Genomic DNA, 14,413 nt, shown 5'->3' on the forward strand with positions numbered 1-14,413 from the left:
TTATACAGGGAGTTTTACTGACATCCTAATAGCAGCAGGGTGCCACTGGAGGGTTGTAAATCAAAAGGAATACGATAGAAGGAATTGGAAAAATTTCCTTAACCCATTCTCTGCAGTTGAAAATTGAGACTGATTTTTATGTTCACTTTGATAAAAGATGCTGTGATGAACATCTTTGGGCACAGATCCTTGCTCTGAGTATATAGCAGCCACCAAGGTCTGATGCTTCCATGTCATCTGATTGGCACAGAAGTTGGGGAGATAAAAAAATAGCCAGAGGCCAGACTGGGAAATCTGGGTCCTGGGTTGGGTCAAGGAGAGTTTGAGCCAAAGACTTGGGCAGTTGGCAGAACCAGGTCCCTGGCAGAGCCAAACAGCCAGCATGACAGGGTGAGGAAGCTGTGTGGTGTGGCTACGGGGGACCTACACAGGCAGGTCCAGACTCCCCCTCTGAGGTGGCAAACCTTCCTTTACTCCTGGGAGGCTCCTGAGCAATGAGAAGAGGCCAGGCGGGAGAAAACAAGGCGGGAAGGACGTTCTAGGTGGAGAGAACAAGCGGAGCGAAGGCCATGAGGCAGGGATGGACTGTGTTTGTTAAGAAGGAAAGCAGGTCTGGGTGGGGAGGAGTGTGAATGAGGCTGGGGAGGGTGGCAGAGGCAGATGATGAAGGGCAGGGGCTTTGGGTTTCAGTGTGATGGGAGCTGTGGGAGGGTGTTAGCAGAGGAATGACGGCAGGTACACATCCCTCAGGCCACCAGGTGCAGAATGGGCGGCGGGGGTTAAGAACGGCTTGGGGAGACCAGTGGCAATTGGTCACCCAGGCGAGGATATTTGTACTCACTGCCAGGGCTCTGACCACCATACGTGGGTCATCAGGAAAGACTTCTTGGAGGAAGCCTGAAAGAGCGTAGCCTTGACAGTGGGAGGATGTATTGGCGAAGAGGAGGACCTGCAGGCAGTGGAGTAGAGTGTGGGCAGACACCGAGTGGGCTGAGCTTGGTCAGGTGCAGGGGGGCGATGACAGTGGCGGTGGGTAGCCTACTTTCTGGAGAAGGGCACCAGCCAGGCCTGACACTGACCCTCTTCTCTCCTGGAGAGAGTCCTTTCCTCATTGCTCCCCCCTGGTCAAGAGAGGGGCCTGAATGTGGCTCTGATCCAGATCTAATGTGCTCTGCCCCTGAGTTACTTAACCTCTCCGAGCCACTAATGGGAGCATAGCATCTCTGATGAGATCGTGTCAGTGAAGGAATGTGAAGTGCCTGCAGGTACAGAACTCATTAAAGAGTAATTTCTTTTCCTTCCACCCATCTGTAATCTCATTACAGAAAACTGGAAAGTGATAAAAGAAGCAGCAGCCCTCCCCTGAACGTAATCACAGCCACCACTGTGACGATTCCCTTCCCGTCTTTCCCTGCTGCACATATTGTTTAGTCGTTAAATCATGGGTTGTGCCCGCGTTTGCATCTTCCCGTTCCACCTTGGATGGTGCCTGCAGTGTCTTTGCCGTCCTTTAGAACAGCTGCGTCGTAGTCCCTCCAGGGAATGGGGATGGAGCACGCGGTGTGGCGTGCTGGTTGCTTCCTGGTCACACTGCACAGTGGCCTGGGAGCCCTGAGGGTGGGGGCCAGTGGTCTGACTTGGCCTGCCCCCCCCCACCCCAAAGGGCTGTTGCAGAGAGAGGAGGTGCCACTCCATGAATGTCTGATTGATGACAGAGCCATGCCCCTGTACTCCACGTGGGCGTGAAAGGCTGCAGCTGGGCTTGGCGGTGCCCTCCCTCCTCTGGCACCAGCTGCCTTTGCAGACACCCAGGCTGGGGGAGAGCTGGCAGAGGCAGAGAAACCCTGTGAGAGGGGAAGGGAGATGTCTGCCACCCAGAGCTGCTTTGTCCCTGCTCATAACAAGAGTCTCTGGAGAGGAGGGGTGGTGGGAGCAGCAGGGCAGGGCCCCTCAGGCTGCTCCCCCACCCGCTAGAACTGGCCATCTGCTCTCTGTGGTGCTGGAGGTGCTGCCCCATCGGAGGCTGGGACCCTGTGTGAGGGGCAGGGGCCCTGAAAGATGAGCCTGAGGAGACGAGCCTGGTTGGGGATGGGGACAGTAAAAAGCTGGAATCTGTTTTGGGAATCGGGGCCGTGGCTGCCTCCCAAGCATGAGCTCAGCTTCCTGGCAGAGGGTCTAGCCAAGGGCTGGGCCTGGACGGATGCCCCTGCCCCCTGCCCTGTGAGATGGAGGGCCTGTGTCGGTCCCAGGAGCTGTGACACACAGAGCAGCAGAGCCAGGGGGCCGTGGTAGGGGGTCTCTCACACTAGCAGGTGGCCCAGAGGTGGTCCGAGCAGGTGTGCAGGAGGGTGTCTGGGACATACCTGTGGGCAAAGGCCTGAGTGAGGCAGCAAGGTCCGGGGCATCCCAGCCGGACAGGATGGAGCACTTGGAGGCTGCTCTGATCAGGAGGTCAGGGAGGGTCTTGCTCAGGAGGTGACATGGGTACAAAGATCTGAGTGACAGGAGCCAGCCCAGCTGAGGTTAGGGGAAGAACATCAAGGCAGAGGGAATAGTGGTTGGAAAGGCCCTGAGGTTTGAGATGTCTGAGAACCAGTGGGCAAGGAGGGCGGTCACTCAAGTCCAGGGCATGAGTCAGGGCCCCAGATGGAAGTTGGGGAGCTGTGCCTGGGACCACCTGGGGGTTTGGAATCTATCCTGGGCCTGAAGGAGAAGGGGGTTCAGGCCTCTAGGCTGGCGGCCCAAGACTGCTGCTGGCATACGGCCCTCCCTTTGGGTCAGGAGCAGCCTGCGGTGATCGGCAGGGTGGGGGCTGCAGCATACTGTGAACAGGGGCCCTTAGCCCTTCCATGGGGTTCCCTCCTGAGCCCCAGGTCAGGGCAGGCCAGGCCAGGCGTCCCATTGGCCCCAACAGGAAGGGCTGACTGCAGTGGCCTGGGGCGGACTCTGGGCTGAGTGAAGGGACCACAACCACTGTCGCCCTCCCCTCTGCCCTTGCTCCGAGGGGGCAGGCAGGCCTTGAAGGACCTTTCCCATCCCTCACAGAGTGGTCCAGCCCCAGAGGTGTCCTCTCCAGGAGGGACAAAATTTGACACTTGCTATGTCACAAGCAGGCTCTGCAGCAGTCATCGTATCACATTTCTCATTAACAACCCAGTGAGATAACTGCTCTTCTCTCCATTTTAAAGATGAGAAAACTGAGGCTTGGAGCTCTCAGCTAAGTTGCCCAGAGTTACAGGGCCAGAGAGCGATGGGGCTGGAGTTGAGACTCAGGCTAGGCTGGATCTAAAGCTGGCTCAAGCCACTGGCATCTGGTGGGGTGGCTGGTGCCCCAAGTTCAGTCCCAGCTCTACACACTCAGCTCAGACCCCGGACAGGTGGGCAGGGTGGGAGGAGTGGGCTGTTCTCGTTAAGCTGCTCACAACTGTCCCCTAATGTGCCTGCGGCCATTCCTCCTGCTGCGGACCCAGGACACAGGAGGTCAAGGAAGAATGCATGGATTTCCCCTCAGACAGGGAGCGGGCTACTCGGGGTGGGGTTCACCCCTATATCTCGATCCCTGCAAAGGGTCCACCTGGGGCTGGTCCCAGAGCTTTTAGTTCTGGCTTACTGAGTTGGGCCTGGATACCCCTGCACTTCCTGGGTGTTCCAGACATGGCAGCCAGCCTGCCCTGCCCCAACGGGGCCCCAGAGCTGGCCTCTAGTCTTAGACACTGACCCCACCCCACCCCGCCCTAAAGGGTTGTCTTTCACCTTGGTACCCCTGCTCCCTGGGAGGGCAGGAGGCATCATCCCCGTTGTAAGTGACTTGTCCCAGATGCTGTGCAAACCTGGGCAGAACTAGGGCTGCCAGCCCTGCAGAGCCAGACCAGCCAGCACGGCCCCAGCAGCACTCACTCCCTTCAAGGTCAACCTCTCTGGCTCTCCCTAACCACATCCTAAACTTTTTAATGGCCTCAGGATGGGGAAAGCCAAGCTGAGCATTTTTGTGGCTGGGCTGTGGAGGGGAGGCGCATCGAAGCCTCCTAATGCTCCTGACGTCACTGGTATTGATCCAGGGGGTGGGGGCCCAGCTGCCAGCACTGCCGCCCCGGTGTGTGGCGGCAGCGGGGCTCCTCCATGGGGAGCTGGCTCTGCTCTTTCCAGGGTAAGCCGCCCACTTCTTTCTTCCCTGGGTCCCTGGCTGAGTCTGCTGGGAGGTGGCTCTACCCTCCTGATTTGGGGGTAGAGGGAATGGCAGGGGGCTTCTGAGTTCCATTTGGCTCTAGAAGGATGATGAGCAATCCCTGGGACTGAGGCCCACCCCATAGTGGCTGAGAGCCGTCCCTTCTCCAGGGATGGGTGGTTGGAGGCAGTGCAGCAGGGGGATGCAGGGCCTGTGGTAGCCAGAAGGGATGGTCCCTGCCTTGGTCAGGGTGCGCTGAGACGGATGGACTCGGCTCTCTCTGAAGGCCGTATTGGACTGACCTCAGGGTGAACTGGGCTGGGGCTCATGGTGGCAAAGCCAGGCTCCCGTGAGGAATGCATGGAGACCTGTCCCTTCTTCGTGCCCTATGCCTTGAGCACCAGCTGGTGAGGAGGGGGAGCTTAGAGCAGAGAGCCTCTTCAGGGACTGTGGGCATTTATGTGTGTTGCTTTGGGGCCACCAGGGAGGGGAGTTCAGCGTCACGGCCAGCCTGCATTTCCGTCCTGGGGCTCCAAGGATGGGGGGAGGAGTTGGTATGGGCCCCACCTCCCAGCACTTGGGTTCTGGGTGGGGTGCAGATGCGTATCCTGGAAGGCAGACTGTGCAAAACCAAGGAAGAATGGAGCCCTGGCGGGTGGCTGCCGATGAGGGCTATTGGAGCTGGTCTGATGGGCAGGCAGGGTTTCCTTAGGTGACACAGAGAGGGAAATGCTGTACTTTAAGGCCAGGGCGGCCATGTTCAGCCTGGGGCAGCCCTAGTTTACACCTGTGGTCTTGGCACGATGCTGTCTTAATAACACCTCCTTTCTCTCCAAGGTGCCTGGTTTTGGCCGATGAATCGTGTGGTTACCTTATTTATAGCCCTTCCTAAGTGGCCACAGTGCACTTTAAAGGCTCTGAAAAGTCCTGCAGCAACATAACCCTAGCTTTGTTTAAGCCACTGGTTCTCAAGCTTGTTTGCAGTTTGGGATTAAGTTTTATTTTTCATTGTACTCGTTAACACCCTGTGGGACATTTAGGAAACGGACCAGCTCCTGGAGGGACCAGATCCTAGCATAGGCGCGCTTTGTTCCCTCTGGCCTCTCACGGCAGAGACAGACTTCATAGCACACCTGTCCCTGTGGGTTCCTGCAAAGCCCCTGCTTGTGTTTTTTCAAATAGATTCTTTTTTGTCCTGTCCCCGTGTTCCCATTCCCCCAGCCCCAGGCATTTGTGCCTCAGTGCTGTGTGTTGGGACACCCTGAAACCTTGCTTTCTCATCAAGCATCACATCAGAAACATTTCCTTGCGAGAATAATTTTTAAGGGTGGCTTGATAATTTACATCACTGTTCCCCTCTTTTGGGGCACTTAGATTCGGGTTTTGTTTTTTGTTGGCTTTGTGAATGACAAGACAGTGAGTTAGTTTTTTCTTTCTAAATTATTTCATTGGGAAATGGGGCAAAGATTACCTTCCTTATTTTAGTTTTTCTTCTTGAAAACATTGTACTTCATTGTTATTATATTTCATTACAAAAGTAGCATTAAAAAAGCAAAAAGGTAACATAAAAAGTGATCTGTATCTAAAGATTTCAAATGGACAGGGTGGAGGGATGATGGTGTGATTAGGTTTGCCTTGCAGAGGGCTCACTCTGAAGGCTTTGGAGGAGGGCCTGGAGCAAAGGGGGGGGCGACTAGAGACTGGGAGACCATTTTGGAGGTTGCTGTGCTGAGCAAGGTGTGAAATTTCAAGGGCCTAAACTTGGGAGGGGCCTTTGAGACCCTAGACAGAAATGTGGATTTAGGAGTTATTTCTTCTGTGGAATTACTGGATCTTGATGGGTAACTAGGTTGTTGTGGTAGGAGGGGAAGGAGCAATGAAGGTCTGGGCCTGAGTAAATGAATGGGTAGGGGGCACTTCCGAGATGGGGAGGACAGAGGAAGAGCTCTTAGAGGAGGGGGGGGTCCTTTGGTTCAGGATGTCAAGTGTGAGATTCTGGGGGACATCCTGGAGGAGGCAGCTGCTAGGTGGGCAGGTCTGGTATCCAGGGAAGGAATCTGAGCTGGAGAGTGCAGTTAGGGCCCAACTTCATTCTATATCTTCCGGTGTCATTTAGATCTTTTACAAGGAGGATTTACCAGTGTCTTTTAAAAAGCAGAAGTATGTCAGTGTACAGGCAGTAGCTGAAGCTTCAGGAGGGGGTAGGGTTATGTGGGGAGCACAGTCACAGTGTAGGTCAGGGTTCCCCAGGCACTGACCAGAGAAGGAGGCCATTTCTCCTGCCTCTCCCCCTCTCCCCGCCCTGCTCTCATAGTGTAGACCAGAGGTCCTCAAACTTTTTAAACAGGGGACCAGTTCACTGTCCCTCAGACATTCCACACATGCGCATTGCGGGCCCGGGACGAGTCGGCTGCTAAGCAGGACAGGCAGCGGCGGCAAAAACACCCGGCGGGCCGGATAAATGTTTTCGGCGGGCCGCATGTGGCCCGCGGGCCGTAGTTTGAGGACCCCTGGTGTAGACTATCAGGGACTTGGTGCTTCTTTGTATCCTCTTCCGATCTCTCATTTGTGGGGTATGTAGAGAATGTATACGTGTCTTGGATCAGCCACCCATCCAGGGTGTGGGCTGGGCTGGAACTGGTGGTGTGGTAGTGCCAACCCATGCCAGCTCACAAGGACCAGTTGTGAAATTTCAGGAATTTTGCCAGACAGATGTTAATCACAGCCATTCTTTTTAAAGCAGATTGTGTAAATTTACAATTAAGTAAATTCTATTAAAAAACAAAGGTAATATGTTCAAAACTCATGACTTCTAGTGGTACTTCTGGTAGTGTTTGCACCCTCATACTGCTATTATTTTACTCATGGTAAGATTTATAATATCTCTGTTTTTGAGGTTATTTATTCTATGGTGGAAATACTATATCATTTCTTCCAACACCATGTTCAGTGATATCATGCTGGTAGTTTGAAATTGGCCATGGTGGGAAAATTTACACCATGGAAATTGGCAAATGCTACAGATCAGAGTTATTTATTTATTTCCTCCCAGAGAGCTAGTTGTTCAGCCTTTACCAGCAGCTACTGGCTGGAATGTAGGTGGGAGGAGGAATGGACAGAGGCTGCCCTGTTGGGAAGGACCAACAGGATGGAAGAGGCAGAGAGGCCCCCAGTCCTGTCACAGAAACAGGGAGCTTTCCGAGAGGGTGGACAGCAGGGACAGCAACCACAGGTCCGGGAACGAGCACTGTCGGCCTCCCTCCAGCAGTGTCCATGGGGAGGGGTCGGGAGCTGAGGGTCAGAGAGGGCCTGGGAAGCAGAGTCTCCTCAGCGGATGGAGCCACTTCCTTCGTTGGTGCCGGATGGGAAATACCCACCTCTCCAAGTGCAGGAGACCGAGTCATATCTATATATGGCCTTGCTTCTGCTTTTAACTATGCAGTACATATGCATGTACATATAAGGCCTAGAGAAACACACACCAAGACGTTAACTGTGTTATGTCTGTATGATAGGACTATTGGTGCTTTAATTTTTTTAAAAATTGCTAACCTATGTTTTCTAATTTTCTTCCGTGGCATATGAAAGACCTCTGTGATAAACATTTAAATAGGAAAGCTTGATTGCTGGGAAGGTGAGTGGAGGACAACAGGAGCAGAACCTGCTGTTTCATGGGCCGGGGTGTTGATGCCACGGTGGGCTCTGTTGGAGAGCCAGTCCGGGGAGAGAGGAGAGATGGGGAGGCAGCTCCCAGGAAGACCAAACGGGAATAGAAGTTTGCTTCTGAAAAGGGAAGAGGGCTCTTAGCTTTCCTCTAGGATAGCGGTTTTAACCAGTGTTTTGCAGCACACTGGTGTGCCATGTGAAGTTTTAAAACATACTGTACCTGGCTCTGAAGTCAGGGGCACTGACATCTTGAACCTCAGCAGCTGAGATGGGCAGGTGTGGAAAGGACCTGTCCCTGCCTCCCCAGGCAGGTGGGACTTGAGTCCTTGTGGAAAGAGGGGAGGATGCCTTCTCACCTGGGCCTCCACCTACTGTGGGCCAGGCCACCAGCTGCTGTCACTCCACACCATGTCCATTAGCCCTTCCATCCAAGTTCTACTTTGAACTTGAAACCAGCAAGAAATGTCCTTGTGCCCGCGTCTAGGAAAGGATCAGCTGCTTCTGTGAGCTAAGTCTGTCGCTGCCTCGGCGGTTTGCTGAGACCCCTGCTGCTCTGTGCAGGAACCTGGAAGGAGCAGGGCCCAGATCCTGGCTTCAGGGAGCTTCCAGGGCCTGCCTCAGCGCCTCAGAGCCGTGAGGGGGGTGGGGGGGGGGCAGGTCCGAGAGCTGGAGTACTCACAGCAGCTCCTCCAGGAGAGATGGGGTCTATAGAATATCAGTGCTGGCCGGGTCCCTGGCTATTCTGACCCAGTTCTTAGTTGTCCCACGGGGAAAGTGAGGCCCAGATAAGAGAAGGGGCCAGGCCTAGCCAGTGTGTTACAATGGCTCCCTGAAGGGAAGGGGACTCTGAAAGCGTTTTGTTTTTTTAAATTATGTTTTATTTTATTTGTTTGTTTGCTTGTTTGTTTGTTTTAGTGAGTTTTAAAAAGCATTTATTGGGGTGACATTGGTTCATAAAACCATACAGGTTTCAAGTGTACAACTCAACATAACATCACCTGCACTCTGCATTGTGTGCCCATCGCCCCAAGCAAAGTCTCTTTCTGTCCCCTTTCCCCGCCTTTGCCCACCTACCCTCCCCCCCCTTCCTTCTGGCTATCACCACACTGTTGTGTGTGTGTGTGTGTGTGTGTGTATATATATATTTTTAAAATTTTTTTTCTTAATCCCTTCGCCTTTTATCCAGCCCTCTAAGCCCCCTCCCCTCTGACAGCTGTCAGTCTCTTCCATGCATCCATGCTTCTGTTTCTATTTTGTTCATCGTTTTATTTTGTTCATTAGATCCCATATAAAAGTGAGACTGTGTGATACTTGTCTTCCTCTGACTGGCTTATTTCACTTAGCACAATGTTCTCCAGGTCCCTCCATGCTGTTGCAAAAGACGTTAACTGTGTTATGTCTGTATGATAGGACTATTGGTGCTTTAATTTTTTTAAAAATCGCTAACCTATGTTTTCTAATTTTCTTCCGTGGCCTATGAAAGACCTCTGTGATAAACATTTAAATAGGAAAGCTTGATTGCTGGGAAGGTGAGTGGAGGACAACAGGAGCAGCCCTGGAAGGGTTTTCCATGCCTCCCCAGTGTGAGAGGGGATTTGATGAGGGTTTGCCAAAGAGGAAAAATGGAGCGAAATGCCAGAGTGCGGTTGCCCCAGGGTTTGACCTGGATTTTAGCAGCTGTTGAAACAACTGGTCCCTGGGCCTGTGGCCCCTGGAAGGGGCGGGTGGGGAAGAAATATTACCTGAGGGTCTGCCTGAGCCAGGACAGCTGGGGGAAACGACAGCTGAGTAGGCAGCCTTTTGCCAAGAATAGCTGAGAATAGCTGGGTTCCCTGGGACCTGGGACTCTCCTCTGTAAGCAGAGGACAGGTAGAGAAGGCTCGTACCTGGACCACCACCGTTCAGTTCAGGTAACAGACATCAGGCAGGCCCTTGGCACAGGGAAGTGTTGTAGAAATGGATACGGAGACGACACTGACACCTGCTAGGCACGTGTGCCCTCCTGGGGCGTCATCGAGAGGGAGGGCTCTGGGCCAGACCAGCGGGCCCGACTCCTGCCTGGATAACAGGGGGCAAGTCCCATAGCCTCTGTTTCCTCGTCTGCAAGATAAGAATGCAACATATTAAAAGCCTATTGGGGCACATGCACTGGCACTTCATAAATGCTCTTTGCTGCTTTAATGGTGATCACATCGACACCTCATTGTTGATGGGCCCACCGGCCCCTTGGGCAGTGTTAGGAGGGGGTGGGGGCTTCTTTCCCTTCTGCCTGCTTTTCAGAGCAGCTTTGCCTAAGGGAGGTGCCTGCCTGACCTGGTGAGGTAGATAGCCAGCAGCTCTTTGTGGTACAGGATTGTCCTAAATCCTAAATCAAGATTGAGGACTCCCAGGAGCTTGGCCCAGGCACAAGGAACCAGCAGGGTGGGGTCTGTGTCAACTGACTTGCATTCGGTGTTTTATGTCAATTTCAGAGGACTCGCCCCACCCCCCCGCCCCCCTTATTTTACTCAGGGCTGGAGCCACTTGCCCAAGACCACCAGAACCTGCCTGGAAGCCCTTCTTCTGCCTCCTGGGCCTTTTGTGATTTTTAATTTTTTTCTAGCCCCTTAGTTTTTGTATAAGTCATTCTCATGAAATAACAAAAGCTAGCACTCGTGGGCACACGTATGGACCAGGCAGGCACTGTCCCTGTCGAGTCACACAACAGCCCAGAAGAGAGGTGCAGGTGAGCGACACAGGTGGGGCGGGGGAAGCTGGGTTCCAGAGCAGGACTGCTGGGCTCCAGGACCTGCCCCCTCAGCCACTGTGACTTCCGCCTCCTGGGATCTCGGTGGTGGAAGAGAGCCTTGGGCCCCAAACCAGGGTCCCACTCAGGCGTCTCATCTCCACAAGAAATGGAGGGGGACATCCTTACATACGAAGAAGTAAGAGATGAGATTGTTTCCTGATTGTAGGGAAGCCTAGGGTTTAGCCAGATTCTGGGAAATAGGTCCATTCAGGGGAGTCCACGATTTGGGGTGATGGTAGTTTGGGGCTGGGCATTGTGGGCATTGTGTGTACGTTTTTTAGATGATTTGAAAGTGCCCTGCACCAGGAGCCAGAGGCCTTTGGCCAGGGCTTGACTCTGCTGCCTACTGCTTGGGAGCTGAGATGAAGCACCTGCCATCTCTGGGCCCGTGTCCTCAGCTGTAAAACTGGGACAACAAAATCCCTTCGCAGGGTTAGCTGTGAGGGCCAGGTGGCTGCTGCATGCCAGCCTCCATGCACAGAGCACCCGTCAGTGGGTCTGATGACTGCGGTTGTTGATCAAATTCAGCATTAAAGCTCGTTGATCTCCCGAAGCCCAGCTCCCAGGTGAGAGGTAGTCCCTTCCCGCCTGGTCAGGACCCCGTCCTGGCTGCTTGGGCCTGGGTGCCACGTGCTTTCCCACCACCGCTGCCAGTGCCAGAGGGAGACCCTGCTGCTTGGCCTCGTGTGTTGGGCCTGCCTTGGAATTGTGTGGCTTCCTCGTCCCGGAAGCTCTGTCCTTAAGGGTTGGTTTCCAGCCCGAGACAGCATCCAGCCAGGCCGGGGCCCCGGGGCCCTTGGCCTTGGATGAAAGGACTCAGGTTGGAGCTGCTGCCCTGGGCCCCCTCCACTGGCTGCCCATGGAAACATCAGGGTCAGAAACACCTGCTTGCCCCCTGTATCCGTCTGTGTTTCACAAGCCCATCGCCTCTGGCATAGAGAAGGATGAGCTCTCCTCTGCTTGATGCGTGATCTGGCAGGAAGGAGGGGCAGCCTCCAGACCTTGAGGTGCAAACAGGAAGGCTTTCTGAGCTCCCACCTTCCCAGGAGCCTAGGACCCAGGAGCCACACACACACAGAGCACGGTGGGGCCAGCTCTGCTTTGTCCTTTCCTGAGTGACCTTGAGCAAGTTGCTTCCCTTCCCTACCTCCTGGGAGGTAGGCCCCTCCCAGAGTTTGAGTCCCATTTCTGCTGTGTGGCCTTGGGCGAGGCCTTTGCCTCTCTCAGCCTCAGGGTCCTCCTTCCTACGAGGAGGACTGGGTTAGGGGGCCCAGTTCAGGCCAGAGAACCCCACGTTCAGTCCTAGGAATGAGGTTACACACTTGCCCTCCTCCCTCCCACTTGTTCTGGTCTGCACAACCCTGAGGCTCAGACTTGGGAAGGAGGAGAGGGGAGGTTTAGGGGTGGAGTAAGATATTTTTCCTGGCTCTTTCTTTGCCCTAAAATGTCTGTGGCTATGGCCAGCTGTCAAGGAATAGTCTTTTGCTGGGGCACAAGGTCCATGAAGAATGAGACCTGCCCAAGCCCACACTGCCAACCACACCTGCCTCAGTTTCCCCATCAGGTAACCAGCACTGGCACCTTCCAGCTCTCACTCAGCCCTAACCATTGCCTCTCTCCTCACTCTCCAGGCTCCCCACTGCACAAGCAGGCCTCGGCACCCTCTGTGGCTGTGCCCGCTGCCCCTGAGAAGCCGGGCCCGAAGGCAGCCGAGGTGGGCGATGACTTCGTGGGGGACTTTGAGGTCGGCGAGCGGGTATGGGTGAATGGCGTGAAGCCAGGTGTGGTGCAGTACCTGGGCGAGACGCAGTTCGCACCCGGCCAGTGGGCCGGCGTGGTGCTGGACGAGCCCGTGGGCAAGAACGACGGCGCTGTGGGCGGCGTGCGCTACTTCGAGTGCCCGGCCCTGCAGGGCATCTTCACGCGGCCCTCCAAGCTCACCCGGCAGCCCACGGCTGAGGGCTCGGGCAGTGACACCCACTCGGTGGAGTCGCTGACCGCCCAGAACCTGTCGCTGCACTCGGGCACGGCCACACCCCCGCTGACCAGCCGCGTCATCCCGCTTCGGGAGAGTGTCCTCAACAGCTCCGTCAAGACAGGCAACGAGTCGGGCTCCAACCTCTCCGACAGTGGCTCTGTGAAGCGGGGTGACAAGGACCTGCGCTTGGGAGACCGTGTGCTGGTGAGTCCCTTCCCCCCACTGCTGCACCCCACTAGGCAAGCTGGAACAAGGGGGCTGTCAGGGGTGGGGTCCCGGCTGGGTCACCCACTCCTTGTTAGAACCACACAGAGGGACCAGGGAGACAGGTTAAGTGGGCTCTGCAGACTGTCGCTGCATGACCCTGGGCAGGTGTCTTAACCTTTCTGGGCCTCAGTCTTCCCATCTATAAAATGGGAATTTTAATAGTACCTTCCTCATAAGTTGAAATGCATTAATATGTATAATGCCTTTAGATGGTGCCTATACTTAGTGAGTGCCCCATAATGTTAGCTATTATTGATGATATCCATTGATCTGGGCCACCATCATGGATGTGCGAGGCCTATACTGAAATGGCCAGGGACTAGAGTGCTCAAGACCCTGGCCCAGGGTCAGCGGTTGGTTCAGACATCTAATTAACGGTAACGGAGAGTAATCACTGTTGCTGTGGAGGAGAGAATTGGGTCACAAGAGCCCACGGGCTCTCTAGGCAAGTCTACCTGCCAGGGGTCCCTCTTCTCCGGTACTCCCGCTGTTGGGGCAGGAGTAAGAGAGGGGCAGTTGCCCTCAAGCCCTTCAGAGTCTGGATTCACCCTGTAGTATGAATGTGGGAGTGTTTTCCTGGTACCTGCTGTGAGCCAGACCTAGGCTGGGGGTGGCAAGGCACACAGAATAGGGCCAAGACCTGCTGTGCCAAATCCAGGGCCCAGGTGGCTCCAGGCTGACCCTGTCCTTCAAGAACCATGGTTTTGGGTAGATGAGAATAACACCATGCGAGGAGGCCGGCTCGGCGTCTTCTGCTTCTCCCAAGAAAACATCATTTGGTCCAACCTTAGGTATCGCTGCAACGACACCATCCCAGAGGACTTCCAAGAGTTCCAAACCCAGAATTGCAATCGCCTGGATACGTAAACCCAAGGAGCAATTCATAACTGCTTTTCCAAACACTAAAGCCATATATTTTTTAACTTCCTACAACTTTCTTTATATACACTGTGGCTTTCTTTTACCTCCCCAAATGTATCAAACTTTTTATATGAATGTAGCAATAAAGAAGAGATAATTTCTAAAAAAAAAAAAAATTACCTGAAGGGTGTTGGGCAGGCCTGGGGTCTGAGGAGTCAAGGAAAGGTATCAGTTGATGGAGGGAGAGGTTCCTGTGCTCAGGTCAGATGGGGGCGAGTGGAGGGGTTTCCCACCTCAAGGTGGGGAGCACATGGCCGGAGCTCTCAGGCTGAGTGGGGAAGGGTTTGACGGGCTCTGGAGTCCCAATGTGGGGATCCCAACAAGTTATCACTTCCTGGGATCCTCCTTCCCCACTCCAGAGACCTCGCACAGGGCCATGGTTTCTCCTGGAGGCTTCTGGGAAGCGCATTTGGGTAAGGGGGATGAGAGGAAATGTTTATACCCATTTCCCCATTGAAACCTCAAGCCTTCATCAGAGCTGGCAGCAGTAGCAGCAGACGCCCCATTGACTTCCCAGCCCACGAGTGGGCTGAGTCCACTCTTTGAGACAGTGCTTTCTGGGGGGTGTACCCCATGCTGGGCACCTGCCCAGCACTTTCTGTACCTTGTCCCTGTGGGTCCTCCCCCT

At 54.4% G+C, this 14,413-nt stretch overlaps 1 protein-coding gene across 1 annotated transcript in view; it reads left to right on the plus strand.

Annotated features, from left to right (window-relative positions):
• The window catches only part of CLIP2 (CAP-GLY domain containing linker protein 2), a 51,110-nt gene that overhangs the window by 1,608 nt on the left and 35,089 nt on the right, over window positions 1–14,413 (plus strand). Inside the window, exon 3 of the mRNA XM_005877214.2 lies at window positions 12,251–12,801. Within this exon, the coding sequence (XP_005877276.1) occupies window positions 12,251–12,801 (551 nt within the window). The remainder of the gene's footprint in view (window positions 1–12,250; window positions 12,802–14,413) is intronic.

Source organism: Myotis brandtii, unplaced genomic scaffold (assembly GCF_000412655.1).
Source record: "Myotis brandtii unplaced genomic scaffold, ASM41265v1 scaffold510, whole genome shotgun sequence".
In the NCBI taxonomy this organism is placed as follows: domain Eukaryota; kingdom Metazoa; phylum Chordata; class Mammalia; order Chiroptera; family Vespertilionidae; genus Myotis; species Myotis brandtii.